General features: G+C 36.4%; 2 protein-coding genes across 6 annotated transcripts; one reads left to right on the top strand and one right to left on the bottom strand.

Moving 5' to 3' along the window:
- Positions 1–17716: 17716 nt before the first annotated feature.
- On the top strand, positions 17717–19673 carry LOC104228668 (F-box/kelch-repeat protein At3g23880-like). The gene has a single exon (XM_009781182.2). It carries the CDS (start codon positions 17952–17954, stop codon positions 19161–19163), a length of 1212 nt encoding a protein of 403 aa, XP_009779484.1. The 5' UTR covers positions 17717–17951; the 3' UTR covers positions 19164–19673.
- A 4291-nt stretch (positions 19674–23964) lies between these two features.
- Positions 23965–26423, bottom strand: LOC104228649 (uncharacterized). Of its 5 annotated transcripts, none has more exons than XR_011402697.1 (4): positions 26251–26423; positions 25839–25912; positions 24881–24954; positions 23965–24454 (listed from the first exon to the last, which is right to left on the bottom strand). XR_011402697.1 is itself a non-coding variant. In XM_009781167.2 (4 exons), the coding sequence occupies exons 1-4, from the start codon at positions 26401–26403 to the stop codon at positions 24447–24449; spliced, it is 297 nt and encodes a 98-aa protein (XP_009779469.1). In that variant the 5' UTR covers positions 26404–26423; the 3' UTR covers positions 23965–24446. The 5 variants fall into 5 exon arrangements, 3 of the variants coding, with proteins under 3 accessions (XP_009779469.1, XP_009779463.1, XP_009779443.1); XM_009781167.2 differs by having other exon boundaries at positions 25839–25900; XM_009781161.2 differs by having other exon boundaries at positions 23965–24672; positions 25839–25900.
- Positions 26424–27634: the final 1211 nt, after the last annotated feature.

Here is a 27634-nt window from a genome sequence, read left to right on the forward strand (position 1 = left end):
CACTATTTTTGTAGTTGAGTAGTATTTGTCAAGAAACATTCTAGTCATATCTTCCCATGTCCTCATCGACTCTATTGGTAAGCTATGAAGCTAGTGATTCGTGTCATCCTTCAGCGAAAATGGGAATGCCCTTAAGTCGACTGCATCTACCGGAAGGTGTTCATGATTTCATCAAAGTCCATTAAGTGAGTGTTCAGATCTTTATTCACCTTCCCTCTGAAGACACAGTTATTCTGGATAGTTTGAAGAAAATCTTGCTTCAACTCGAAATTATTTGCTGCTATGGGTGGAAGGTCTAACATTGGACTGTCCTTGATTGTAGACTAGTCCGGCATAATCACCCAATGCTCTACCAGGCCTAGGTACCATATTTTTGAACTGTTCTTCAACCAAGGGTCTGTTTAGATTGAATCTTCGACTCCCACCATCTTCGATAGTGTCCTCGGTAGCTCTGAGAGCTGCCTAATCCATTCAACTTCTTGTTGTGCTGCCTCCCTTACAGCTAAATCTACTCCATCAATCTCTTCCTTTGCCGTGTTATCTTGAGTCGAAGTATGACCCAAGAAATTTTCTGTTAATTCTCTTTCTTTTCTTAGTTATCGTATGTGTTTTTTCAACTCTGGTTTGTAGGGTATCACTTCCTTTGAAGAAGAACGAGTCATACACCAGAGAAGTCAACCTGTTGCCTGCACACGGAAGAAAAATCCCGTGAAGAGTAAAATAAAATAGGTTCCTAAATTAGCACCAAAAACTATTTTGAACACTGTTGATTGCCAATCCCTAGCAACGACGACTAAATTTGACGAGCGCAAAACACGACACAAAACTATTGCTCTCTAGTCAAAGATAGTATAATTTAATTATCGTCTCCACATGGATTAGATTTAAACAATGCTCTAGTAATCTCTGGTTTAATTTGTATCCGGGATGATCTAAACATGATTTGGAATGATTACGAACTACGATTAACTACTAAAGTAAAGCAATTAATGATTGACTGCAACAAACTAGAGATTAGCAAAATCAGTTTCTTATCAATGTGAGAAATAAGGGTCATGACAGGATAGGTGCAAGATAGCTATTTGAGATCTAACTCTAGTTTAATTCACTCTAATATTCTAATGATTCTCACGAATTCACTCGATGATTAATTCAAATGTATAGTCAAGACTCATCTCTTGATTAAATCTTAACTCTATGAGTTGAACTAATATAAGCACTATAAAAATATACAAGCATGCGTTAATGGATTAGTCTTTAGGAAAATATCTCTCGAATATTATCCTAACTTGATTTAACTACCAATTCAACAAGCTCTTTCGATTATTTAAGAGAATTACTCCATTAAACCAAACAAAATAATGCAAAGATAATCATCAAAATATCCGTCTTTCGATTAACTAAACTGGTGAAAAAAGTTTGCAACAATTCAAAGCTCCAATGAATTCAAGCAAAGAACTAGAGTTAAAATTCACAAATATCAATTAAAACACCATATCCGCCAAACCCTAAGGGAAACTACTCCATAATCATGAAAGAAGTCACCACAAATATAATTAAAGAGTAAGAAAACATAAATCTAGTGTTACAATCCAAACTCCATTTTGGATTGATGGAAAGATGATGAAGTCCTATATCTTGTAGCCTCCAATGCTCTCCAAAGCTTTCTAGGTCAGAAGTCACTTCAAAAACGTCTTTTTGGTGTATTTATACAATGTAAAAATGGGCCCGTACAAAACTACTCTTTCCAAGCCGAAACAGAAAAAATACTCTGAGAATATTGTACACGCATGCCGCCCATGCGAGGCGATAGTGGGGAAGTTCAGGGAGCTGTTTCTTACAGACAACAGCACAAAGCACTGCCGAGCCGCCCGATGCATCGCGGTTGTGCATTTATAGAATAAAATTGCTTCTTCAATTTTTGATATCCAAACTTGGTCCTCGACCCGCGAACACAATTCCAGTGTAATCCCTTGAGCTTTTACTCAGTCTTCAAAGCTCCAACTTGTTCAATTAAGCTCCCGGTTATATTTTTAACTCAAAATCACTTCATGCAAGGCATAAAATACATAATAAATGAAATTCACTATCATTCAAGCTCAAACACAAGTAAAATGTAGTTTTAGAGTGCAAACTATGACTAAAATACGAGTTTCTAGCCTACCATCATCAACTCATTGTATATATTTTATAAAAACAATTAACCTGTCTAGATAGTACTCCATCTATTCACTTTTACTTGTCATGTTTCACTTTTCGAGAGTCAAACTATATAAACTTTGTCCAACATTTTAATATATATATTTTCACCATATTGATATAAGAAAAATTATAAATTATAGTGTTTTTCTTATAGTTTGTGAATATTTAAATTTTAATTTTAAAATATTAAGAAAATATAAAGCAATTTAGCTTTAAAAATTAGTCAAATTGACTCTCGAAGCACGAAAAGTAACAAGTAAAAGTGAATGGAGGGAGTATAGTTTTTCGGCAAATGGGCTATTAGTTGACACCCCTTGGATAAGGGTATCTCCTCACCTGTCTGCTACTTCATTTTTTCAATGAAGAGTTTGACTACATAAAATTTGACTGAAATTTTTTTTTACTTGTGCTTATAGGTGGATCCGTCTTGAGATTTTAAACATGTTATGATTTTTTGTGGCCCTAAAAGTATGCTATATAAGATAAATGATGTTTAATTAAAAATTCATATTTTTGCATGTAAATTGCCTTTCATTATGCCTTGATCTTGTTAACTTTAGTATGGATATTTGTGACTCGAGCTTAATGATGGTATTTGTATGTGCAGAAGTCAATTGGAAAGTTTGCGTGCAAATTAATGTAAAAAAAAAAGAAGCTGGAGGAAGTATGACTTTGGTGCCCAAGTTCGCGCCAGGAGCCAACCAAAACGTCAAGGGTAGCAGAGCACAAAAGTGAAAAAAGTTTGGTTTTCAGGTTTGCGCCAGGCGCCAATCAAAACACCATTGACAACAAGCTAAAAAGTTCATTGTCCGGCTGCATGCTAGGCGCAAAGCGTGACGCCCAAGGGCGAATTTTTTCCTAATTCGGCTAGGACTTGGTGATTTCAACGCTACACATCCCTAACATGTATAAAAGAAGTTCTAAACCTATTTTTTGGGGGCTGGTCAAGTTTGAAAGGCCGCAAAAGCATAAAAACAAAAACAGAGAACGGAATTCATCAATTCTTCCATCTTTCATCTAGTATTCATAGCTTTTATAAAACCCCAGTTGATAAGTAGGGATTTTGAATGCTTATTAGCGCTTTTTAGCTTTTGTTTTAGTCTAAAAGCATTGAATTGTGTTCTCGAAACTAATGAAATTATACGAAAAGATGAAATCCGACTCAAAAAGGAGTAGTCCAAGCACAAGGCAATAAAAGGCATAGAAGCACACAATGTGCGTTCCGCAGAAGGAATTCTGTAGCCACAAAAGAAATTGCGGATGACAGAATTCCATCTGTAGCCGCAAACAAAGAAGGAAAATGTAGCAGACGTTTGCATAAATTGTAGACCCCACATGAATTGTGCGGCCGCAAAGCTGGGCTAAGAGTCGAAGATCAGAGAGTATGCAAAAAAAACCAAGTCCAGAGCCTCAGTAAATTGCGAATCGCACAAGATATGTGCGGCCTCAGAAGATTGCCTTGCAGCTGCGATCCTAATATTGCAGACTGCAAAAGAGCTTCCTTGCAGCTGCAGTCCAAAAATGTGCAATCGCAGAAGAATGCCTTGCGGCCGTAGTGCAGAAACGTGCGACCGCAGAACTCAAGTTCCTGCCAGATGAAATCTGCTGAGTGCACATGAAATATTGCGTCCGTAGAACCTCCCGAGGGGTATTTTTTTCTAGAATTTTCAGCCTTGTATAAATAGACGAGTTTCACAAAATTGGATCAAGTTTAAACCTCTGAAATTGCTATAGCTGTTTTTATTTGCTATTTTAGGAAGTTTTACTTTGCTTTGGTGTATTTACAATAGATTTAATCATTTTTAGCTTCCATTATGAGTTTAATTAGTTGTTCTTCCTTATTTCTTCAAAATCCATTATGAGTAGCTAGACTTTTAATAGGGTTGTGACCCAATCCTAGTATGTAAACCTTATGGGTATCCAATTTAGTGCTTGTTTATGATTTGGTATTTATGATTTAACTTAGTTCATGCTTTAATTGTAGAATTAATGGTTGCAAACATTAGTTCATGCCTATTTGACTTAGTCTCTACTTGAGAAAGAGAGACCTAGTCTAGGATGATTTAGCTAACAATGAGTTGAGTCAATTGAGAGATCGATTAACCCAATTAAAGGGTTCAACCTAGAGATAGTAATAACCCAACTTGAGCTCTTATCGACTGTTTTGAGTTATACCCATTTGGTCTTGAGAAAGCCAATTTGGGCAAAACCACTCTCTGACCGAGAGGTATTGACTGGGTAAATTAGAGTTGATAGTTGTAATACACCCCAATTAACGAAACAAGCATTAAACTCTTTATCCCATTAGGCAAACACCTAGGTTATGGTCACATCCCTAGGCTTTTTATCTATTTGGAAAAACCCTAAAAACAATGATCTCTAGTTTTCTTTCTTTACTTTGCAATCATTAAAGTAACATTAGAAATAGAAAACAAATCATTATTGTGAAAGTACAATCTAGATAGTCTAATTTCTTCCATTGAAATATATATCCCTAACTCCCATCTTAGCTCCCTGTGGATTCGACCTCGACTCGTAGTTGAGTTTCTATTATTACAAACGACCGTTACATATCTCTATTGAGGTGTGCATGTGGATGTGATTAATTTTTGACGGCGTTGCTGGGGACATAAAAACGGTGTTAGCTATATATTTGGGTATGTTTTCGGAGTATCTTCTTTTCCTTCCATGTTACTAACTCATTTGAGAAATCGTAGGTACAACCATGATAAATAATGAGCTTGGAAATATTGCTTTAGGGATGTGGACGTCGAGGACGCACAAGCTGATGAGGTTCCTCTTGAACCTCAAGCCAATAGAAGAGGTCGCGTGCCTCATGACAATGTCCCCGTTCCACCCCCACCTCCACCACAAATGTCTCCACATCGGGTGTTACCCAATGAAGGATATGCAAGTGAAATAGTTCCTCCCTGTATTAGGGTGGGAAACTTTCAAATTGCCAATGTGATGCTCACTTTGCTAAAGCAACGAGGTTTCTTCACTGGTGCTCCAAGTCAAAATGCATACAAACATTTGACGGGGTTTGTGGACATTTGTTGGGGGAGCAAACAAACAAATGTCTCCAAGGATCCATTGACGCTAAGGCTTTTTCCCTTCTCTGTACGGGGGAAAGCTTTAGATTGGTTGGAACGTTTGTCGAACCATCCCATTCACACTTGGGATGAGTTGGTGAAAAAGTTTATTTCTAAGTTCTTCTCTCTGGGACACATGGTTACACTTCGGGATGAGATTTTGGCATTCAAACAAGAGCCAAATAACCAATACACGAGATATGTGAATGATATAGAACAATGGTTAAGTAATGTCCCAACAACGATATGACGGAGAATATGATTCAACAAACTTTCTATCGTGGGATCAACACAACTAACCAATATATAGTGAATCAACTTGCCGGTGGGAACTTCATGAATACACCTAGGTTATGGTCACATCCCTAGGCTTTTTATCTATTTGGAAAAACCCTAAAAACAATGATCTCTAGTTTTCTTTCTTTACTTTGCAATCATTAAAGTAACATTAGAAATAGAAAACAAATCATTATTGTGAAAGTACAATCTAGATAGTCTAATTTCTTCCATTGAAATATATATCCCTAACTCCCATCTTAGCTCCCTGTGGATTCGACCTCGACTCGTAGTTGGGTTTCTATTATTACAAACGACCGTTACATATCTCTATTGAGGTGTGCATGTGGATGTGATTAATTTTTGACGGCGTTGCTGGGGACATAAAAACGGTGTTAGCTATATATTTGGGTATGTTTTCGGAGTATCTTCTTTTCCTTCCATGTTACTAACTCATTTGAGAAATCGTAGGTACAACCATGATAAATAATGAGCTTGGAAATATTGCTTTAGGGATGTGGACGTCGAGGACGCACAAGCTGATGAGGTTCCTCTTGAACCTCAAGCCAATAGAAGAGGTCGCGTGCCTCATGACAATGTCCCCGTTCCACCCCCACCTCCACCACAAATGTCTCCACATCGGGTGTTACCCAATGAAGGATATGCAAGTGAAATAGTTCCTCCCTGTATTAGGGTGGGAAACTTTCAAATTGCCAATGTGATGCTCACTTTGCTAAAGCAACGAGGTTTCTTCACTGGTGCTCCAAGTCAAAATGCATACAAACATTTGACGGGGTTTGTGGACATTTGTTGGGGGAGCAAACAAACAAATGTCTCCAAGGATCCATTGACGCTAAGGCTTTTTCCCTTCTCTGTACGGGGGAAAGCTTTAGATTGGTTGGAACGTTTGTCGAACCATCCCATTCACACTTGGGATGAGTTGGTGAAAAAGTTTATTTCTAAGTTCTTCTCTCTGGGACACATGGTTACACTTCGGGATGAGATTTTGGCATTCAAACAAGAGCCAAATAACCAATACACGAGATATGTGAATGATATAGAACAATGGTTAAGTAATGTCCCAACAACGATATGACGGAGAATATGATTCAACAAACTTTCTATCGTGGGATCAACACAACTAACCAATATATAGTGAATCAACTTGCCGGTGGGAACTTCATGAATACACCTAGGTTATGGTCACATCCCTAGGCTTTTTATCTATTTGGAAAAACCCTAAAAACAATGATCTCTAGTTTTCTTTCTTTACTTTGCAATCATTAAAGTAACATTAGAAATAGAAAACAAATCATTATTGTGAAAGTACAATCTAGATAGTCTAATTTCTTCCATTGAAATATATATCCCTAACTCCCATCTTAGCTCCCTGTGGATTCGACCTCGACTCGTAGTTGGGTTTCTATTATTACAAACGACCGTTACATATCTCTATTGAGGTGTGCATGTGGATGTGATTAATTTTTGACGGCGTTGCTGGGGACATAAAAACGGTGTTAGCTATATATTTGGGTATGTTTTCGGAGTATCTTCTTTTCCTTCCATGTTACTAACTCATTTGAGAAATCGTAGGTACAACCATGATAAATAATGAGCTTGGAAATATTGCTTTAGGGATGTGGACGTCGAGGACGCACAAGCTGATGAGGTTCCTCTTGAACCTCAAGCCAATAGAAGAGGTCGCGTGCCTCATGACAATGTCCCCGTTCCACCCCCACCTCCACCACAAATGTCTCCACATCGGGTGTTACCCAATGAAGGATATGCAAGTGAAATAGTTCCTCCCTGTATTAGGGTGGGAAACTTTCAAATTGCCAATGTGATGCTCACTTTGCTAAAGCAACGAGGTTTCTTCACTGGTGCTCCAAGTCAAAATGCATACAAACATTTGACGGGGTTTGTGGACATTTGTTGGGGGAGCAAACAAACAAATGTCTCCAAGGATCCATTGACGCTAAGGCTTTTTCCCTTCTCTGTACGGGGGAAAGCTTTAGATTGGTTGGAACGTTTGTCGAACCATCCCATTCACACTTGGGATGAGTTGGTGAAAAAGTTTATTTCTAAGTTCTTCTCTCTGGGACACATGGTTACACTTCGGGATGAGATTTTGGCATTCAAACAAGAGCCAAATAACCAATACACGAGATATGTGAATGATATAGAACAATGGTTAAGTAATGTCCCAACAACGATATGACGGAGAATATGATTCAACAAACTTTCTATCGTGGGATCAACACAACTAACCAATATATAGTGAATCAACTTGCCGGTGGGAACTTCATGAATACGCCTTATATGGAGGCGTGTGAGATTTTAGATGAAATGGCGGAAACATCATTGGCATGGCAATCCCGGGCTAATGTTCAACAAGGTGATCCCAACGTGATCCACCTTTACAAAGAGTTACATGACCATGGACAAGCCATTGTCGAATTGACTACCACCATGAACCAATTAGCGAAGGCTCAACTTCAATAAGTGAAAAATCCTAAGCAAGTCAATGCCATAGAGGTTGTGAACATGATGGTGAACAAAATAAGGACCAAGGATCCACAAGTGCAATATCTAATGGAGAATTATGTGCAAGAGGATAGTGGTTTTGATCAAGACGATTCTTACAATGAAAAGAAGAGGAGGTGTAATATGTGAACAACTTTCAAGGGCAATGGAACAATTTCCAAGGCCCAAATCAACAACAATGGCGACCTCAAAACAATCAAGGAAATAGGATTGGTGGAAACAATCAAGGGAATTGGCATAACAATAACAATCAACGAAATTGGAGTGGCAATAATCAAGGAAATTGGGGGAGGGGGTTAACAATCAAGGTAGATGGAACGATAATTCTTGTCCTAAGGGAACACTACCAAGTGACATGGTATTAAACCCAAAGGGTGGGAACAATACGAGGCATGCCATGGCCGTTACTACAAGAAGTGGAAGAGGTGGGAATGCACCCACCTCAAGTCAAAATAAACTTATGGATGATGAGCAAGTGGTACAAGAATAAAAGGTCCGGAACAATGTGATGTAATCAAATGATGAAGTTTGGATTGATATTGATGATAGTGTGGAAGAGACTCAAGAGGAGATGAACCCGGGTAGGGATCACATTATTGACATACCAGAGTCGGTAGTGCAAAAGGCTAAGGCACCATTGCCTAAGCCTCCACCTCCATATCATCAAAGACTTGCCAAACAAAACTGTGAGAATCAACTCAAAAAATTCATTCAAATGATGAAGAGTCTCTCAATCAACGTGTTATTAGTTGAATCTTTGGAACAAATGCCCGGTTATGCATATGAAGGACCTCGTGACAAAGAAGCAGTCAATGAATTTTGAAACTATCAAAGTCACTCATCAAGTGAGTGTAATTCTGCATTCAATGGATCCTAAGTTGGAAGATCCCGGTTCTTTCACGATGCCTTGTACACTTGGAAGTGCCGAGTTTGCTAAAGCTCTTTATGATCTTGGTGCAATTATCAATTTTATGCCCTTTTCAATTTTCAAGACCTTGGAAATTGGGCAACCAAGACCCACCTCTATGAGATTGCAAATAGACGATCGTACTATGAAGAGACCTTTGGGAGTAATTGAAGATGACTTGGTTCGTGTTGATAAATTCATTCTTCCGGCGGATTTTTTCATTCTTGATTGTGAAGTTGATTATGAGGTGCCTATTATTCGTAGAAGACCTTTCATTTCTATGGGGAAGACTCTTTGTGATATGGAAGTCGAAGAACTCACTTTCTGGTGGGTGATGAACAAGTGTTTTTCCATGTGTGTATATCCATGCGGCAACCAAATAGCAATGAAGTATGCTCTTTTGTGGACTTGGTGACCGATATTATTGTTGATGATACAAGTGTCACGATCAATGTTGGAGGCTGTCTTGCTCAACTTTAATGATGACGAGATGGATGGCTTCATGGAATGTGTGAACTCTTTGCAAGGAATGGGGTCGTACAATTATGCACCCCGAAAATTATCCTTGGATCTTGAAAATAGGACAACTCCTCCTACAAAGCCTTCCATTGAAGAGCCTCCTACCTTGGAGTTTAAGCCATTGCCCCCACATTTTTGGTATGAATTTCTTGGCCCTTGTTCTAATTTACCGGTTATTCTTTCCTCTTGTTTGACTAACGTGAAGGTAGATTCTATATTGGCGGTGCTAAAAAAGAGGAAGAAGGATATTGGGTAGACATTGGCGGATATTGGGGGATAAGCCCCACATTTTGCATGCATAAGATCAACTTGGAGGAAGGTGCCAAACCATCTATTGAACATCAAATGAGACTCAATGAGGCTATGCAAGAAGTTGTCAAAAGGAGATTACCAAGTGGTTGGATGCCGGGGTTGTCTACCACATTTTCGATAGTTCGTGGACCTCTTCGATTCAATGTGTCCCAAAGAAGGGGGCATGATGGTGGTCACCAATGACAAGAATGAGTTTATTCCTACAAGAACAGTGACCAGTTGGAGAGTGTGTATGGACTATCGCAAGCTTAACAAAGTCACAAGGAAGGATCGTTTTCCACTTCCTTTCTTAGACCAAATGTTTGATAGGTTGGCCGGTCGTTCTTTCTATTGCTTTCTTGATGGGTATTCCGGCTACAACCAAATCCTTATTGCTCCATAGAATCAAGAGAAAACAACCTTTACATATCCCTATGGTACTTTCGCCTTCAAACAGATGCCATTTGGTTTGTGCAATGGACCGATGACTTTTCAAAGCTGTATGATGGCTATCTTCACGGACATGGTGGAGGACTACCTTGGAGTTTTCATGGATGACTCCTCGATAGTTGGAGATTCTTTTGATATTGTCTTGCAAATTTAGATAAAGTGTTGGCAAGATGTGAAGAAAAAATTTTTGTGCTCAGTTGGGAGAAGTGTAATTTCATGGTCGAGGAAGGCATTTTCCTTGACCACAAAATCGCAAAGAATTGAATTGTAGTTGACAATGCAAAGATTGAGGTGATTTTTAAACTTACACCTCCGACTTCAGTGAAGAGTGTGTGGAGTTTCTTAGACCACACGGGGTTCTACCGACGTTTCTTAAAAGATTTTTCTAAGGTGGTGACCTGTTGTGCAAGCTCCTTGAGAAAGATGCTATGTTTAACATCAATAATGACTGTATGAGAGCTTTTGAATTGTTAAAGTTTAAGTTGACAGCTACTCCTATCATCAGCCCTCCAAATTGGAGTGTCCCCTTTGAACTCATGTACAATGCAAGTGACGTAGCGATTGGGGCTGTTTTGGGGTAACACATCAACAAGATTTTTTTACTCGGTATTTTATGCTAGTAAGACCATGAATAGTGCCCAAGTCAAGTACATTGTTACGGAGAAAGATCTCCTTTCCATTATGTTTGCAATTAAGAAGTTCCACCCGTACTTGATAGGTGCCAAGGTCATTGTCCACACAGATCATGCGACACTTCATTATCTTATGAGCAAGAAAGATTCCAAAGCTCGGTTGATGAGATGGGTGCTCTTGTTGCAAGAATTTGATATTGACATACAAGATAAAAAAGGGAGTGAAAACCATGTGGCGGACCACTTGTCTCGTTTAGAGGAGGAGGGGAGGCCGCGTGATGGCCTTGAAATCAATGACTCCTTCCCCGATGATCAACTCTTGGGTATTTCAATGAAATAAGTATCGTGGTTCGCGGATCTAGCAAAATTTCTTGTGTGTGGGATCATCCCCGATGAGTTCTTTTCAAACCAAATGAAGAAGCTCAAACGGGATTGTCAAGATTATTATTGGGATGAACCATACCTTTTTTGGATTTGTACGGATGGGGTGATTAGAAGTTGTGTACCGGAAAAAAGCAATGTGAAATTCTTGGAGCTTGTCATTCTTTTCCATATGGTGGTCATCATGGTGGAGAAAGAACGGTGGCAAAAGTGCTAAATTGCGGTTTCTATTGGCCCACTCTTTACAAGGATGCTGGTGAGTTAGTAAAAAGATGTGACGAATTTCAATGGGCCGGTGGAATCTCAAAGAAAAATAAAATGCCTCTCACTGCCATTTTGGAGATTGATATTTTTGATGTGTGGGGTATTGACTTCATGGGTCCTTTTGTGAGTTCTTGTGGAAACATCTACATATTGGTCGCGGTTGATTATGTGTCTAAATGGGTTGAGGTCGTTGCTCTACCCAACAATAAGGCAAGAAGTGTGGTGGCGGTTGAAGAAGAATATTTTCACAATGTTTGGTACTTCGTTGGCTTATCTAACCAATAGACGGTCACATTTTTGCAACAAGGCTTTCGCCATTTTACTTAGCAAGTATAGGGTTACTCATAAAGTCACAACCCCCTATCATCCACAAGCTAGTGGTCAAGTGGAAGTATCCAACCGGGAGATAAAGAATATTTTTTCCAATACAGTGAATGCTAACCGGATGGATTGGTCCAAGAAACTTGATGATGCAATATGGGCTTATCAGACGACTTACAAAATACCTATTGGAATGTCGCCATACCAGTTAGTGTTCAAAAAAACTTGTCATCTTCCAGTGGAACTAGAGCACAAGGCCATGTGAGCTCTAAAGAAGTTGAATCTTGATTGGGATATAGCAACTTGAAGGTTGCAAATTTGAATGAATTGGATAACGTGAGGGTTGCACGTTTAACTTCACCTCCTACCACTGCGAGCCAGTATGATGAGCCAACTATGGTCTCTACTGAGGCAGTTGATATTCCATCCACTTCAGCCGTTCCTTCATCTAGTGTTGCAGCCATACCTCAACCAGCATTTTCAGCCCCTACTACAGTCCCTACCACAGCTTCCATCTCGGTTTTGAGCCGGTGCCCATGCCTACTGCCCCACTTTCTGCACTATAAGTCTCCTAAACATTAGCGAGCCTCAACAACTGGATGTAGACAACCACACTGTTTGACTTATCCAATATAGTTGCTCACAGTCTTCTGTTCAGGCACCTCAGTTTCCCCCGTTAGTTGAAGAGACATTGAAGAAGCTCCTGGAGAACTAGAACACCATCAAGGCTACCTTGGTACAACATGGGTTAGGGATCAAAGAGCTGGGAAAGAGGTAAAGAAGATGAGCAAGTCCCAAGCCACCAAGAAGTCAGTGGACAAGCTCCAGAGACAGGTTACAAAGCTTGCTGCACCCGGAGAATCCCTTTCGATATGTTGATTGACCCGCATCCTTCAGGCATAGATCCTATAGCACAATAAGCACCAGTGGCACCAACTGGCTAGTTTGATGAGCCAGACTTTACTACTAACATTGCCGAGGCAGTGCGTTAGATGTTCACCAACCCAGTCACTCCCAGAGTTGAGGATGATGAGATCCAGTTGGATAAGAGTTGTCCAAAGAGCCATAAGGAATTTTTTTCACTCTTTCGCCTCTTTTACTCTTATTTTGTTAAGCATTGGGGACAATGCTTATTTTTATTTAGGGGAGGGAGAGGGATGAATTTTATTTGATCTTATTTGGTACATTCTGAGAAAATTGGACTATAATAACCTGATATTATTTTCTTTCTCTTTCTTATTCTATATATATTCTCTCTTTTTCTCTCATTATGTATATTCAGTAGTTTTTGTTTATTAGCTTGTTTATTTTTATTTTTTTGTGAAGTTTTTGGTTTGAGTTAGTAGTTTCTTTGTTTGATTTAGTAGCTTCTTTGTATGTTCTAGTAGATAATAGGTCTTTGATTTTCTTAATGCCACGGTTCTTTTCCAAAGGTAGTTATTGTGTGAACCGGATGACTCGTACCAATGATGGATGATGTAACAACCTTCTTAAGGGAATGAGTCTGTTTTTGGTGTTTAGGTAATAATAGTAGTAGTAATGAATAAAAAGACCTAATTGAGTCATGCTCGAAGAGTCAAACGTGCTTCATTTAGTACCAACACATTTAACTATGTGCTTATGGTTAAAAATAAGGTTTTTGAAAGAAATAGCTCTAGTTAGTGACTTTGTGACTCTTGTGTTGACTTTGGCAACCATCAAGTGGTTTAATTGAACCATAGTGATTTTTAAATTTGAATGAGGTCGTTGTGGGCCCTCGACTCTTTCCTCTATAACAATCCGGTTGCATGAGGGGTGAGATGAATTATTGCTAGTCCCAAGTACCCGTGCGAAGGGTCTAGAACTTGCCCCGAATATGTTTCAAGGCGAAATCCTAAGTTTTTCTTGGTTTGGAATGTGATTGTAGGCCCTCCTTGGCCCGTTTGAGTTCTCTATTGCCAACCAATGTCATTATCCTTAGTCAACCCCTTTGAACCTCGAGCCTCTCTTATTTGATAACCATGTTACAACTCTTTACCTATTTTGTCGTGACCCTCTCTTGGCACCCGAGCTTTCCTTAACACTCTTGTGAAACAAGAGGCTAGAAATATAAGTTTGGGGGGGAGAGATGAGGAACTTGAAAAAGGTATTAAGGCACAAAAAGAGAAAAGAAATGATGAGAAGGAAATGCAAGAAAAAAAAAAGAAAAATGAAAAAGAACAAAAAGGAAAACGCAAAAAAAAAGTGAATAAATAGAAGAGTTGAAGGGATTCAAAGGGAGGCAATGATCCCAAACATGGAGAAATCAAAGAGGGGGAAAATAAATGTAATGATCAAGAAAGAGTGATGTTAAGTCTCTCTAGTCCCCAAGGAAAAGAAAGTGCCTCAAGGAATTGGCAAAGTGTGAGCCGAGAAATGAAGAGTAGAGTGCTTAAGGAAAGGTGTAACCACTCACCCATAATGTATCCAACCCTAATCCAAAAGCCTTCATTACATCCCGATAGAAGTTCTACTTGAATTCAAGCCGAGTGAGATTACATTAGTGGCGATCTACATGAGGGGCAAACCTATTGTACTTAGAGCCTTACTTGCGACATTCTATTGAGAGAGATGAGTAAACATTTCATAAATCTTTGGATTGAGTGCTAATTTCTTAAGTGAGCCAAGCAAATAGAAAGTAGAGGAGGAAGAGTTTAGAGTCCACCATGACCTACATGATAGAGCAAGAGTCCTTGATGAGTTAAGTCAATTCTTAAAGCTCAAATATCACATTAGAACTATATGTGCATAAATGTTTAACTTATAGCCTTGTTGATAATACATGAGTAGTGTGGGTAATTGTTGGTCCCAACTAACGTGTAAATGGCTCACCTTCCACTCGCAGAAATGATCCTTAACTTTTGGAGGTGAGAACTAATTTATTTGCTTGAGGACAAGCAAAGACTTAAGTTTGGGGGAGTTGATAAGTGAAAATTTTGACTGCTTATTAGCGCTTTTTAGCTTTTGTTTTAGTATAAAAATATTGAATTGTGTTCTCGAAACTAATAAAATTGTACAAAATTGCAGGAATACTGAAGTTAGGCTCCTGAGATGAAATCCGACTAAAAAAGGAGTAGTCCAAGCACAAGGCAATAAAAGGTGTAGAAGCATACAATGTGCGGTCCGCAGAAAGAATTCTGCAGTTGCAGAAGAAATTGCAAACCATAGAATTCCATCTGTAGCCGCAAACAAAGAAGGAAAATGTAGCAGACATTTGCGCAAATTACGGACTGCACATGAATTGTACGGCCGCGAGAGTATGAAAAAAAGACCAAGTCTAGAGCCTCACTGAATTGCGGACCGCACAAGATTTGTGCGGCCGCAGAAAATTGCCTTCCGGCCACAATCCTAGTATTGCAGATCGCAGAAGAGTTGCCTTGCGGTTGCAGTTCAGAAATGTGCGACCGCAGAACTCCAGTTCTTGCTAGATGAAGTAATCTGCGGATCACACAAGGAATTGTGCGGCCGCAGAACCTCCCGAGGGATATTTTTATCCCGGATTTTCAGCCTTGTATAAATAGACGAGTTTCACAAAATTAGGTCAAGTTTGAACCTCTGAAATTGTTGTAGCCATTTTTCTTTGCTATTTTATGAAGTTTTACTTTGCTTTGGTGTATTTACAATAGATTTAATCATTTTTAGCTTCCATTATGAGTTTAATTAGTTGTTCTTCCTTATTTTCTTCAAAATCCAGTATGAGTAGCTAAACTTTTACTAGGATTGTGACCCAAACCTAGTGTGTAAACTTTATGGGTATCCAATTTAGTGTTTGTTTATGATTCAGTGTTTATTATTTAGCTTAGTTCATCCTTTAATTGTAGAATTAATGGTTGCACATATTAGTTCATGCCTATTTAACTTAGTCTCTATGCGAGAAAGAGAGACCTAATTTAGGATAACTTAGCTAACAAGGAATTGAGTCAATTAAGAGATTGATTAACTCAATTAAAGGGCTCAACCTAGAGATAATAATAACCCGACTTGAGCTCTTATCAGCTATTTTGAGTTATACCCATTTGGTCTTGAGAAAGCCAATTTGCGCAAAACCACTCTCTGACCGAGAGGTATTGAGTGAATAAATTAGAGTTGATAGCTATAATATACCCCAATAAACGAAACAAACATTAAAGTCATTCCTATTAAGCAAACACCTAGGTCATGGTCACATCCCTAGGATTTTTATCCATTTGGAAAAACCTTAAAAATAATTATCTCTAGTTTTCTTTCTTTACTTTGCAATCATTAGAGTAACATTAAAAATAGAAAATAAATCATAATTGTGGAAGTACAATCTGCATAGTCCAATTTCTCACATTGAAATATATACCCCTAACTCCCATCTTAGCACCATGTGGATTCGACCCGACTCTTAGTTGAGTTTTTATTATTGCAAACGACTGTTACATATCTCTATTGAGGTGTACATTTGGATGTGATCAGGCGGCCCAGTACACTAATCTCCCGCTATGCGCGGGGGTTCGGAGAAGAGCCGGACCATAAGGATCTACTATTTACCCTGCATTTTATAATACTTTGATTGTTGTTACAAACATGAGTGACTAAGAACGTCATTATTCTGGGGTTATGGGTTGTATTTGACTATTGTTGTTTGACAGTTGATTATTTTGCTTGAATTATCATATTAATTTGTTTATTTAATCTTACACTTAATTATTCTATTGTGTAGCTAACAGTAGAATACTATCTACAAATTTATAATTGAACTCGAAAGTGGCAACTATAGATTGTACATAAGATTGAGTAGAGTGAGTTTTGTATCCGGGCATCGGGGAATAGATTCGCGATTAGGATAAACATATTCCAGTTGCCTTACTTGGTTACTTTTGCAGGAAATATACATGCATTCTTATTAATTCTAATTCTATAGACATATAGTATTAGGTTAACTTGAATAGGTGAGCAAAACGTCGAAAGAATTTTGCGGGCATAATAAACCCTGTTAAACAATAAATTAGATAAATCAAGTGATTAAATCAACCGAAAGAATGCAATAGGAAAAACATTAATCCCATAACCCCGGAATATCCCCATCTCATTGAATCCTTTCTAAGTGTTTGCTTTATACCTTTGAATTGTTTGCTTGTTTAGTAGTAAATTTTAGTAGTATAAATCACAATCATCTTCTTCATAACTGCTTGAGCACTAAACTCATAAGTAGTTTAGATTGGACGAGAGTTAATCATAAATACTTGTGAGACGATACTTTCTCATCATTTTATTACTTGTCAATCACATATACTTGCGCGTGCGTTTGGACCCAACAATAAAATAGGAGATTTAAGTTAATTATTTTTAACTATAATAAGTGTCTTTTTTATTAAATGGAGTAATAAAAAGATATCACATGAATTGGAATAATAGGAATTATAAAAGGAGTGTCACCTAATGTAAGTAGACCGGATAGAGTAATAAGACAGAATTATTCCGCACTTTTTTGGAATATACACTCACACACACACTCTATTTTATTTTGTGTAATATTAATGTGCGTTTTTTGTATAACTTCTAAGATGTAACACAATAAGGCACAATAGATATTTCTCTACTCACACAAACACACTTTGTGCGACACTAATCTATTTATTATTCGGCAGAGAGAATGTCAAACATTATTCTAAATATGCTTTTAATTAAAATTTGTGTTTTATAGTATTTATTATTTTGATTTTTTTTGTGAAATTTTAATTAAATTTTTGACTGTGAAAAAAAGTTGGTGAATTGTTTTCAATTTTTCTAAAAACTACACAATGTTATTCAGCTTTTCCAAAAACTGAAACTGAAACAGTGTCTGTGTTTTGTTTTTCTTCCACCGTCAATTTATGTTTTCGAAAACAAAGCCAATCGCCATCAACCGCTACAAAACAAATGAAAAGACAAATTATTGTATTCAAAGTTTAGGGAAGTTCATCACTTTAATCAGAATTAGGGCCAAAAGGATAGTCTACAGGATAAACCAAACACTCCACAGCAATTTGGGAAATAACGTGTAAGACTACTGAGATTTCCAAGAAACTCAAATTGGTGCAAACCCAAATGGAATCCGAGGAAGATGAAGCCCCCCATCTACACTCAAAGCGGAGCAGACCCACAAATCATATTGCTCAATTTCCGTCAACTTCAATGCAAGATTCAAGCTTTAAAATCCCTATTCTCCCAGCTGAACTCATCACTGAAATCCTCTTAAGGCTTCCTGTGAAAACCCTCTTGAAATTCAGGTGTGTTTCAAAATCGTGGCTTTCTCTAATATCTAGCTCTGGATTTGTCAAGACCCATCTTAGTATATCTGCTAATAACAAGGACTATACCCATCAAAGGGTTATTTTGAGTTTTGTTCAACCTGAATACAATCTTAAGGACTGTTCCCTTAGTTCTTTACTTTATGGTTCTGTTACTGAGGCGTTGGACTTGGATTATCCCATGAAAAACCCTCATCAATCTGTTTGGATTGTGGGTTCTATCAATGGCATGATTTGTCTTGCCATTGAGGAAAATGCCTTGTTTTTATGGAATCCATCTATTAGGAAGTTCAAGAAATTGCCTGACTCTAGACCTACATTAAAGTGTGGTTACTATTTCATGTATGGTTTTGGATACGATGAGCTTCATGATGATTATAAGGTAGTGGGTATTTTCTGTACTTTTGGTTCTGGCGGTTCGTATGATGTTGAGGTCAAAATATATGGTCTAAAGAGTGATTCTTGGAGAAATGTTGATGATTATCAGGGTGGGGTATTACTGAATGATTCGGGTAAGTTTGTGAACGGGAAGCTTCATTGGGCTACTACTGCTGGTCTTGGCATGTATAATGGCTGGGAAATCATTTCTATTGATTTGACTGATGAGAAATGGGGAAAGGTGGAGCAGCCCTGCTATGGAGAAGGAAGAATTGATTTTGTATTGGGGGTTTTGGGAGATGATCTTTGCGTGCTTTGTAATTATCAGAGAACTTGGGCAGAGGTGTGGGTTATGAAGGATTATGGCGTTAAAGAGTCTTGGACAAAAATGTATTCCATCAGATGTCCTAACGATCCTGGGAAGTATATGTTTTCTCCACCCCTGTGCATGTCAAATAAAGGTGAAATTTTGCTTGTGTTTGGATCAATTTTCATGAAATACAATCCTGATGATGATTCGATCAAATATCCAGAGGTGACTAACTTTGATGCATGTCTTGAGGCGGAAATCTACATTGAAAGCCTAGTTTGTCCCCTTCTACAAACTGAACCAATGACACAAGAACAGTGAAGGCTGCAGAAGCTCAGATGAATGACAATCCTGTGATTTACACATTGCAAGAGCTCTCTTTTATGCAGTTTTTATAAATACTGTTTTATCCTGTTTCTTTGTCAAATATAGAACAAGATGTCGCATATGGGACATCTTTACAATACATCTTCCTGGATATCTTGTTTGTCGTTTTTCAGTTTTGCTTAATTCCAAGAAACACATTTGTCGCAAGAACAACTATTTGGTTGTAGTTTTTAGTGTCTAACACTAAGTAGATAGCATTGGACATATACTTTTTAATTCTTGAGAAGTTTCGTAAGGGGGTTTTTGCCCTAGAAAAAGTCAGCTTAAAGAGCACCAGAGCCACGGAAATCATGACAGGGGAATGTGCATAACGCTTGACAGGGTTATTATTTGATCTACGGCTTACTTTTACTAGTCTTCTTAGATGAAACTTAGTATGGTGAAAGAGACATATGGGAACTGTGTAATAAGAGTTAAAAGTAAAACATCCAGTTTTTGTGTTTCTCCCTGCTGCTTATAGCTTACTGTTAATTTTCTTTGGGACTATCTCCACATTCTGTTAGGAGTACATATTTGGTCAATCAATGGTGGAATCTTCTTCAGTTTAATGTCAATTTGAACAAAAGTGAGTTGGAAGGAGAAAGCAGTTGAGGAGACGGATTTCGCTGTTATGATCACTAGAGTAGAGTGGAGGTTCCAGCGAACAGGGGAATCTACTAAAAAAATGGCATTTAGAGCTTTTGTTAAAGATGGTCCTGTCTTCTAAGTTACTACAGTGCAAATTCTTTTCATCTTTGGTTTTTTAAACAAGAAATTTCCCTGCTATAAAGAAGTCTTTTATCTTGTTTCTAAATAGAGTGGCAAATGTTTCTTAGGTGCTATGGTTATGTTTCATCAAGTGAGAAATGAATAGCCTTGTTTAATACATTTCAAGGTGAACTCTATTTTGTTATGAAGCAACTTTTTATTGGAACTTTGTGAAATCTGTGCAAACTCAATGTTGTGAAGCATATACAAGTAATGAAAAATAGCTAATCCTTGTAGGAAATTAACTTCAAGAATTTGACACTTATGGATTTATTTATTGTTGTGGTTCTACTTGTTGAATTCCATCCTTTGCGAGATACTAAATTGAGGAAAGAGAGGAGAAATAAGACGGAGGCCGAGATTACTGTAATTGTATATTTAGTTAAGGTTCAGATAACTTAACCACCTGTGTTTGTTCATCTTCACTGCTTAGAACGTGAGCCGAAGCACCTCTGAGATATCTCAAATGTGGGGAAATGGAGCTTGTCTTTTTTGTTTAAATGCATGGCCAGGAGCTTATGTTTGGTACTTGTTAAATGTAGACTATGTCGAGGCTAGTTCTTCATGTGTTGCTTTCTAGTTGTACACTGCTCTTACTTGTCACATGAGATGTCAATGAGGTTCTTTATTAACTATTTTGTATGTTGAACTTTCAGGAAGTGAAAAGCTATGCGAGGAGTAGGGGTGTACCTAGGTCGGGTTGGGTTGGTCCGGATTTTACAATTATCAAACCAAACCAATTGTATCGGGTTATTAAATCTAAAAATCAAACCAAACCAATAAACTCGGGTTTTTCACTCTCGGATTTTTTCGGGTTTTCGGGTTATTCGGATTTTTTTCGGGGTTTTTTCCCCGATAAAATCTTCGTAGAACAAAACATATCAATTATGCTCAAAATATTTCTTTAATTCTAGTAAGATACAACTATATAAAGTATTTTCCAAGAAAATAATACGAAATATGAGATGTGTCATGACATTATCCTAAAATATTCTACAATAAAGATAATAAAATTATGTAATATGAATATTGCTAATTAAAAAGCCATAATAAAATAAGCATAATCTAAAAGTACTAAGTCATGCTAAAATAAGTAGACTAATAAGAGAGTATTAATTACATGACTAAACGCTAAAGAAAAAATAAAAATAGGTTATGCATTTTTATCTAAATTATTGCAAAACAAAAATAGATATTCAATACATTTCCGTTCGTAGTATTGAATTGAATATCTTTTGTTAGCATTAGTATTGATTTGATTTTGGTTTGGACTTTTATTAGCATTATTTAATGAGACTTTTTCCTTCCTATACCATATATGAAATCTTATTACCAAAAATGTGCATAGTTTCATATTTACCCGTCATGTTCACAGTTATTCTACAAAATATATACCATTCATTAAATACCAATTATTAGGAGCTGATTCCTTCCTAATTAGACGCGCTACAAATCTGGAACTAAATATTCTTCCAGATATTCCTATTTAGGCGCGCTACAATTATGGAAGTAAATATTCTTCCAGATATTTTCCACCATTGACTGTCATTAAAAAGATTGAAAGCTTTGAATTCAAATTTGGATTTTCAAAAATCATTATTTGTTTGGATTGGGTGTTGTTGAAAATAATCGGGAATATGGTTTGGAGTTTATATCTCAATTTTGAGGGGTTTTGGTGAAGATTAGACTTGGTTTTGATTGAATTTCAGATTGAAACTCGAAGAAGAAGAAGACATATTGCAGAAATTGTAGATTATTTGTATTCTGATTGTAGATGCTTTATTTTCTGTTTTCACAAATAAAAAATGGCTAAAACTTCTACAAATCTTTTGAAAAAACGCAATTATGTCAAAAATCACAATTATGCTACAATTGAATGTAATTGGGATATAAAAGTTCAATGTACCCAGTTTGTAGATATTTTGTAGATAAATTGTAGATTATTTGTATTCTAATTGTAGATGCTTTGTTTTTTGTTTTCACAAATAAAAAACGACTAAAACTTCTACAAATCTTCTGCAAAAAATGCAATTATGTCGAAAATCCCAATTAAACTACAATCGAATGGGAATTGGGATATTAAAATTCAATATACCTAATTGTAGATATTTTGTAGATGAATTGTAGATTATTTGTATTCTGATTGTAGATGCATTGTTTTCTGTTTTCACAAATCCAAAACGACTAATTTCACAAATCCAAAACGACTAAAACTTCTACAAAATCTTCTGAAAAAATGCAATTATTGTGATAAAAATAAGAAATATTGCAATAGATTATAGCATTTGATATTGTTTGAGAATTGGGACTATGAAATTGATGGCATGTGTCGTGTTGGAAATGAAACTAATTCACTATTTTTACCATTTGAAATTTGGTTTCGTTGAGAGAATTCGATTAATAAGTCGAAAATCACTTTTTTTTTCTAAATTATTACGTCGAGAATTGGTAAATGGTACTTCGTAATATTATTATTCTTCATTGTTACCTAGACTGGAGTTAAAAGTTGGTTTTTCTTTTTATTCGCAGCTGTTAACTTGACAAAACTATTGCTAAAAATCTTTAGCGTGATGTAATGATTTTACTAAAAATCTTTTCTTCAATATTTTCAGAACCGACCATTTATCATTTAACAATGAGTGTAACCAGGAACTTGAATGATTGCTGCTCCTAATTGCAATGTAAGATTTAAGTGTTTCAACATCAATACGTTGCAAATCTATGTTTCCATAATCATAGGTTTTTATGTTTAATAACAGTACATAAACGTGGGTGAAGGTGAGGGTGAGGGTTTGGGAGAGAGAAACGTGGGAGGGGTGGGATATACAGTACCTTGAATTAAGGAGGGATATACGCTGCATTAATTGTACCCTTAAAATACACTATAGTATAGAATTGGTAATTTGGTATACTAAGTGTAATTAAGTCAAACCTTAAACATTGAGGGTAATAAGGTTTCCTATGTGGCATAGGAATGTAAAAATTCCTTATTTAATTTACTAATATTAATGACTATAAAACTTATTGGAACATTCAAAAGTTCTAAGTCCAATATTGAAATAATACCTTAAAAGATAAAATTATGAAAAACTTTAAGAAATATTTATAAATTACATCACAATAAGTATATTTATATACTAAATATATCTAAAATTTCTATATATGTAATGTCGGGTCGGTTTGGTTTCGGTTTGACTTTCTTTAGTTAAAACCAAAACAAACCAATTATGATCGGGTTTCTTTTTTCAACACCAAACCAAATCAAATCAAACCATAGTCGGGTTTTTTTTCTCGATTTAACTCGAATTATCGGGTTGATGCGGTTTGTCGGTTTCCTTTGTACACCTTTAGTGAGGAGCAACTAATTCACCGCATGGAGCGCAATGAGGAAGCATGGTTTTTCCCTGTTTTACTGTTCATTGTGATGTACTGATGTTATTACCATGTGCATATAGTTGGTAGCTTGAAATTGCATATCTCATTGTTGATAGCTTGAAGTCAAGTTCCCCACAACAAAATGTCGAACAAGCTTCTCCTTCCCTTAAATGTCTGTTGTATGCAGACTAATCTGAATTAGATGTGGATGTGCCATCTGTTACTTATGATGATCTTAGTTATAATGTTATCTTTATCAACGAAAAGTTAAAAGAAGCCAAAAAGAGTTGTCCAATGATACGTATTGAAACAGGCTAGCTCATGAAGTGATACATTTGTTGGTAATTTTCTGACACTAGTTAATTTGTCCGCGCTTTGCGCGGCATATGACAACACATATAAAATTAATTCATACATCAATATCATGCATTCCTTGTTACTTTAAATTAAACTTCTTCCAAATATGAAAAAAAAAATCCAAAAAAAGAAACAAATTCAGAAGGCGAGACAACCACATGAAAAAATTAAAAAATGTTACAAATTTAGTCTTGTCGATTTCTACCTTGAAACTATGCAATAGGACATGAATGAAAATAATGAGGGGAAAAAAGAGAAAAAAAAGTGATGAAACTGTATATCATCAAGAAATTCTCCTGAAGAATCTAATACAAATATAACTATCTTAGATAAAGAAATGATATGCATCGTGGAGAAACCCGAGAAGGAAAATATATTATTTTTGTATAATTTGTCACATTGGACCACTCCTTGGATTGGTTGGAAAAAGTATAAACTTTCTGATGCTGAAACATGATCAAGCCGGTCTTTATTTTGGTGTTCTTTCGAACCATGTTTTCAAACAACTTCTCCACTACACCAAGTATAAATATCTACTTATCGCTTTATAATTCTCTTCTTCTCACCCTATAAACTCTGTAACTTGTTTGTCATCATTTCAAAAAATGTAACATGTTCTTCTCTCCCGTTCTTTGCCTTCAAAGTCGTTGATTATTTTGTCCTTTCATCTCCAAAGTTCACCTTTTTATTTCGGCAACATGAGCAGTAGTAATTTTCTCTATCATTCTTTCCAACACTCTAATCATCTGGTACTCATATTATCAGGAAAAGTAGAAAATTTAAGGCATATAAAATATCTTTGCAAATCTGTAATCTATATGTTCTGCCTTATTTCATATAAAATTCTGAAGCAAGAAGAGAGTTAGAATGGGATTCCAAGTATCCCATTTGTGTAGCAAATGGAATTGGTATTTCTTTGAACTTGGGTCTCAAATTCAGGAATGCTAAACCCACTCGCTAAGCACTACAAATTTACAATGAGAAGCATTCTTATTAGGAATCTAAACTCTACAAAAGCAATGTACAAAGTAACATATGTAAAAGTATCTTATTTGTTTCTACTTAAAAGCATATCTTTAGTTGTAGATGGTGGTTGATGCAACTCCATTATGCAATTTTCATATCTTAAAAAGAGATGCGGGAGAAAGAAGAGAAAGAGAGGGAGACATTACCAACACAGATTTCTGAGGCTGAAATCTTTAGCAGCCACTTGTTCCCGACAGCTCTTACGCCTTTCATTGAAGAGCTACAATGGGAAAAAAATCAAACAAAAGTGTAACACACTCTAGCAATGTCACCATTCAAAGGCCATAAATTGCTATGAAACATAGTACCAGGGGCATCAACTTTCACCGGCATTCTTAACGGTATTATATAAGTAGTCGCAAAGCCATTTTTCCGTTTAAATCACTATATATACAACAATTAACATTAGACATTGTCAGCATTTAAGGAAGTCAAATTAGACTATCACTCTTTATAGCATCAGAGGGGGGAAAAGATAACAACTAAGGAAAAAGATAAGGAAAAAGAAACCTTGATGACTCTGTGGAATTCAACATTACCATAAGAATTCCACCATAAAATCCTTTGACGTGTATATCTGAAGGAAGAGATGCTAGTTGTGCATATAAATTTTATGGAGGCAACTTTTCACCTAAACGAAGGAAACAAAAAAGAGAATATATACATACAATCTATTTTCTGTTTTAAGAAATAATTTTTTATCAACTGCATGTTCAATTTTAATAAAGGATACAATGCTACATGGAGTATTTGATATCCTACTTGAGAAAATGTCTAAATACTTTTTTTTTTTAATTTCAGTATAAATAGTTCACAATGCGCATAAGATTTCTCTTCATAACCTCTAACTGTTAGTCATAAAACAGAAAATATATTTTCTTTCAAATTACAAAAACTTAAAGTAGAAGAATATAATACCTCGAGGTAAATGAACCAATAGAAGTTTTTAGAGAGATATCTATAGGCCATCCTTGTAATAGAAGAGGGAATAGTGAATTGTTCAACACGATAAGAACGAATAAGTGAAGTGTTTCACCAAAAAAAATTTAAACACAAATTTAAGAATAACAGTTAAAATCAAAAAGCATAAATGGGTAAGATTACCTTTGGTCACAATTGTTGAAGGAGAGAACCCAGACTTGATGGTAGAGAGTGTTTGTTAAAACCTAGAAAAGACGCTTCAATGCGAGAATTAGCCAATAAGTGCTTGTACAATTACCTCCTTCGGTGCATTATATAAGAATACAATTACCAACAACATCTAACCTCCTCGGTGCATTATAAAACTAAAATATTAACGAAGTTGCATAACTGGAATAATGGGAACAAAAAAGGGAACTCTCAAATGGAAAAGGGGAAAGGGAAAATCAGGAGAAGAAAAAGCAGTAGGGGAGAGAAAAGGGAGTATCAATTGCTTTTTTGTGCTTGTAGTATGTTGTAGATTCGACATTATATTGTGGCTCTGCTGATTTTTCACAGTTACGATTACGAGAAAGGTAAGAAAGCAGTTCTTTACCAATGGAGGAGGGGAACTGATAGCATCGGCTTCAATTGCGGGTGAGAGATTCTGTAATGAAGAAGGTGGGTTATTGAAACGGGCGCGTCTTTTTTTGTCCTGACAATTACAAGAATGTAAAGTGTTTCTTGAAATAACTGCACAGAAAAACATGGAACGTTTTTCCCCTTTTCTTTTTGTGAATGAAGGAGATTTTTTAAAAAATAAGAGAAAATAAATAAATATGGATGATGATCTCTGGATACGCCACATCACCGGGTCTATGTCTCTCTTCTATATAGATATATAGATTGGTTGAGAAAACTGTGTCAAAGGCTCGAGACACTAATTTAAGAGTTATACTTCATCTTTTGTTTCCTTTTCATGTTTTATGTATTATTATTTTCTTTTCAACAAATGTCATGACTATGCTTCTCCTGAGCTGAGGATCTATCGGAAACATCTCTCTACCTTCACAAAGTAGAGGTAATGCTACGTATACATTATCCTTCCCAAACTCCTTTTTTGAGATTATACATGATTTATTGTTGCTGTTGTTGTACAATATTCATTCATTTTTTATACACAGTAATAACATAGTTAGAATCAATGTTATCTGATTTCGTTTTATAACAGCCTCATTGGGCCTTTATAGAGTTTGGCCTGCTTTTACATTAATTCAGGATGTTTCTTTTAGGAATTTTTACATTCCTATGCCACATAGGAAACCTTATTACCCTCAATATTTAAAGTTTGACTTAATTACACTTAGTATACCAAATTACCAATTCTATACCATAATTAATTAAGGGTATAATTAATTGTACATTTTTTACTCCTTAATTAAAGGAATTTGCACGTTTCTCTCTCCTAACCCCTCAGTCCCACCCACGTTTTACCCATACACACGTTCTTTTTACTATTTTCCATCTTTTGAAACCAAATGCTCCTTCTAAATTCACAAAAAATTGAAGAAACCCTTCAACAAAGTTGGTTCCCCATTTTACTCCAGTTGAAGTTCATCAATGAAGAACAACAAAGTTCATCAAAATTGAAGTCAAATCTTCAAAGTTCATACACACATTTACCTTCAGCTTCAAATTTTCTCAATGAAGAAGAACAAACCTTCAAAGAGACAAGAGAGCAGCAATTCCACCATTGACAACCATTAAAAAGCTTTGAAGCTTTGAATTCAAATTTGGGTTTTCAAAAATCATTATTTCTTTTGATTGGGTGTTGTTGTAAATAATTGGAAATATGTTTTGGAGTTTATATCTCAGTTTTGAGGGGTTTTGGTGAAGATTTAGACTTGGTTTTGGCTGAATTTCAGATTGAAACTCGAAGAAGAAGAAGAAGAAGAAGAAGAAGAAGAATTGCAGTAATTGTAGATAAATTGTAGAAAAAT

This window comes from Nicotiana sylvestris, chromosome 1 (assembly GCF_000393655.2).
Source record: "Nicotiana sylvestris chromosome 1, ASM39365v2, whole genome shotgun sequence".
NCBI lineage: Eukaryota > Viridiplantae > Streptophyta > Magnoliopsida > Solanales > Solanaceae > Nicotiana > Nicotiana sylvestris.

Bases quoted from the DNA above. Each gene is read 5' to 3' on its own strand.
- LOC104228668 (XM_009781182.2), top strand. From the start codon at position 17,952: ATGGAATCCGAGGAAGATGAAGCCCCCCATCTACACTCAAAGCGGAGC.
- LOC104228649 (XM_009781141.2), bottom strand. From the start codon at position 26,403: ATGTTTTTCTGTGCAGTTATTTCAAGAAACACTTTACATTCTTGTAAT. The intron at 25,901-26,250 runs GTAAAGAACTGC...CGTCTTTTCTAG, and splicing joins TCAGTTCCCCTCCTCCATTG to GTTTTAACAAACACTCTCTA. The intron at 24,955-25,838 runs GTAATCTTACCC...TTCCCATTGTAG, and splicing joins TTCAACAATTGTGACCAAAG to CTCTTCAATGAAAGGCGTAA.